The sequence below is a fragment of the Propithecus coquereli genome, unplaced genomic scaffold (genome assembly GCF_000956105.1).
Source record: "Propithecus coquereli isolate 6110/MARCELLA unplaced genomic scaffold, Pcoq_1.0 Scaffold18, whole genome shotgun sequence".
NCBI lineage: Eukaryota > Metazoa > Chordata > Mammalia > Primates > Indriidae > Propithecus > Propithecus coquereli.
In genome coordinates, this window is record NW_012142745.1 from 6618920 (window position 1) to 6620974 (window position 2055).

General features: G+C 37.4%; 1 protein-coding gene across 1 annotated transcript in view; it reads right to left on the bottom strand.

Annotated features, from left to right (window-relative positions):
- DOCK10 (dedicator of cytokinesis 10) overlaps window positions 1-2055 on the bottom strand; it is a 347252-nt gene that overhangs the window by 86097 nt on the left and 259100 nt on the right. Inside the window, 2 exon segments of the mRNA XM_012642470.1 lie at window positions 758-786; window positions 889-985. Of these exon segments, the coding sequence (XP_012497924.1) occupies window positions 758-786; window positions 889-985 (126 nt within the window).

Sequence of the window (2055 nt, forward strand, 5' to 3'; positions counted from 1 at the left end):
ACAAGCTATAATAGGTATAAAGAGGCACTTTACCATCTTAGTTTCTGCTTTCATGAATATGAAAACTGTGCCTTGTGAATAGTTTACTCTCTGCTTAGAAGTATTTCAAATTTTTAAGTCATTTTAGTATTTTCTTTGCATCTTGATGTTTTTGATTAGTTTCTGACATCCAGATGGGTAATGCTCATTCTCTATTGTAATCTTCCTGATATATACACATTTTTTAATTTACAAAAGTAATAAATGCAAATATTCCCTGTAGACTATTAGCAAGTACAGCAAACAGACTGTGAAGCCCCATTCTTCCCCGCACACCCAACCTCCTCCTCTCTCCGGGCCCAGAAGTGTCAACTGTTTACCACGCTGCATTTCCCTCCCTGCCTCCCTTCCTCTCTGCCTTCCAAGGTAACAGTTTTCTTTGTTCAACTCATTTTGAGGAATTATATTTTAGCATAATTACACACATTAATTGATATTAATAATTTTAAATGACTTTATATTCACAAAGTATAACTTTTCCTCCCTGTAATTTGATGTCTCAAAATCAAAGGAAAGCTGTCTTTTGGAGCCAGTGAGGCGAAACACAGTATGCCTCTAGGTTAAAATTCTTTGATGTACAACCACTAGGTTTATACTTCTTTGACCTTCTCTTCAATGAAAAGGGAAACAAATAAAAATTGAGAAATATGGAGCTGTGTTCATCACCACATGCCAACAACTTCTTTTGCATTTTAATCTGATTACCTGGGCCTGATACCCATGCGATCGCTTCAGACGAAACCAAGACTGAGGAAATAGGGAAACAATAACAAACAAATGGCAAAAAAATCCCGAGCAAATAAATGTGTTCACTTTATAAAAACAGAAGAAAATTCTGGGAATGATTACCTGGGATGTTTGCTGATCTTATGGGGAGACACAAAGGAATAAAGTGTTCGTGTTGACATACTTCTTGAAGAAAATCAAATTTGTACTGGCATAAGGTCTGAAAGAGAGGCAAACTGCATGACTATTATTTACACACCAAGAAAGGTAATAAAAACACCCTCTCCGCACTTGAATCTTAACCCTAAAAAACAGTAGTTACAGTACTTTTGTGTGACCACCACGTAATTGTTAAGTTTAAAGGATTTTGCCCCCTCTAAATGGGGACGTGTAGTTAGGGTCCCTATATTTGGAGACTGGTCAAGCCCTCCTCAGGAAATAATCCCTTTTGTAGCCTACACTGAGCTTCTGTGGGATAAGATCTGACAGCATCTTGTTTTTAGTTTCTTTTAGTGTGTATCACGACACATTTATTCTGAGAAAAACCCTGCCACACCACATGGGCAGAGCTCTCTCAAAAACTACTCTCAAATCTTAAAACAGATGACTACAGTCAGCTCCTATGATCCAGAGCTAAGGAAGACAAGAGTGTGTGTCATCTAAAACTAGAGCTGGAACTCTGCATGCCACTTGTTCTCAGAGTACGTTATTGAATTCCGCTTTCTTCCCCGCCCTTGCAATCAGGCCTCTCTTCTGAGTAATGTTTGGATTCGGACAGAGATGAAGGGAGCCCAGGCACAGTCTAAGTCGACTGCAACACGCCTTTCGAGAACAACCACACCAGTGGGAACAGTGAGCATGTTCATAACTGCTCTGTGCTCACTCTCATGTGTGCTAAGTAACCATGTTTTAAGACTAAGTTGGATTTTCATCATCGTATTCACTAACAACAGCTCACAAAATAAAATATATCCCATTTACTCAGATATTTTAGAATAATATCTTGTGGTAACTTGAGTCAATAATTTAAAATACTACCATTTCAAACAAGGATAGTATTTGACCGAATCCTTTGTACATCAAAGTGAACAGGAGCATAATTAAATGATATGTTAATTGTTTTACATTGGGAACACTCTGTTTGGTCTTTGGACAAATATATAATTTAGGTCTACTGCAATTATATCTAAATAGAGATTCTGGAAACTTCATGCATGATAGGAACACAAACGAAGAACATCCTTTCAAAAAGATATTGAGAGAGAATTGGATTTTCAAAACCAAATGACA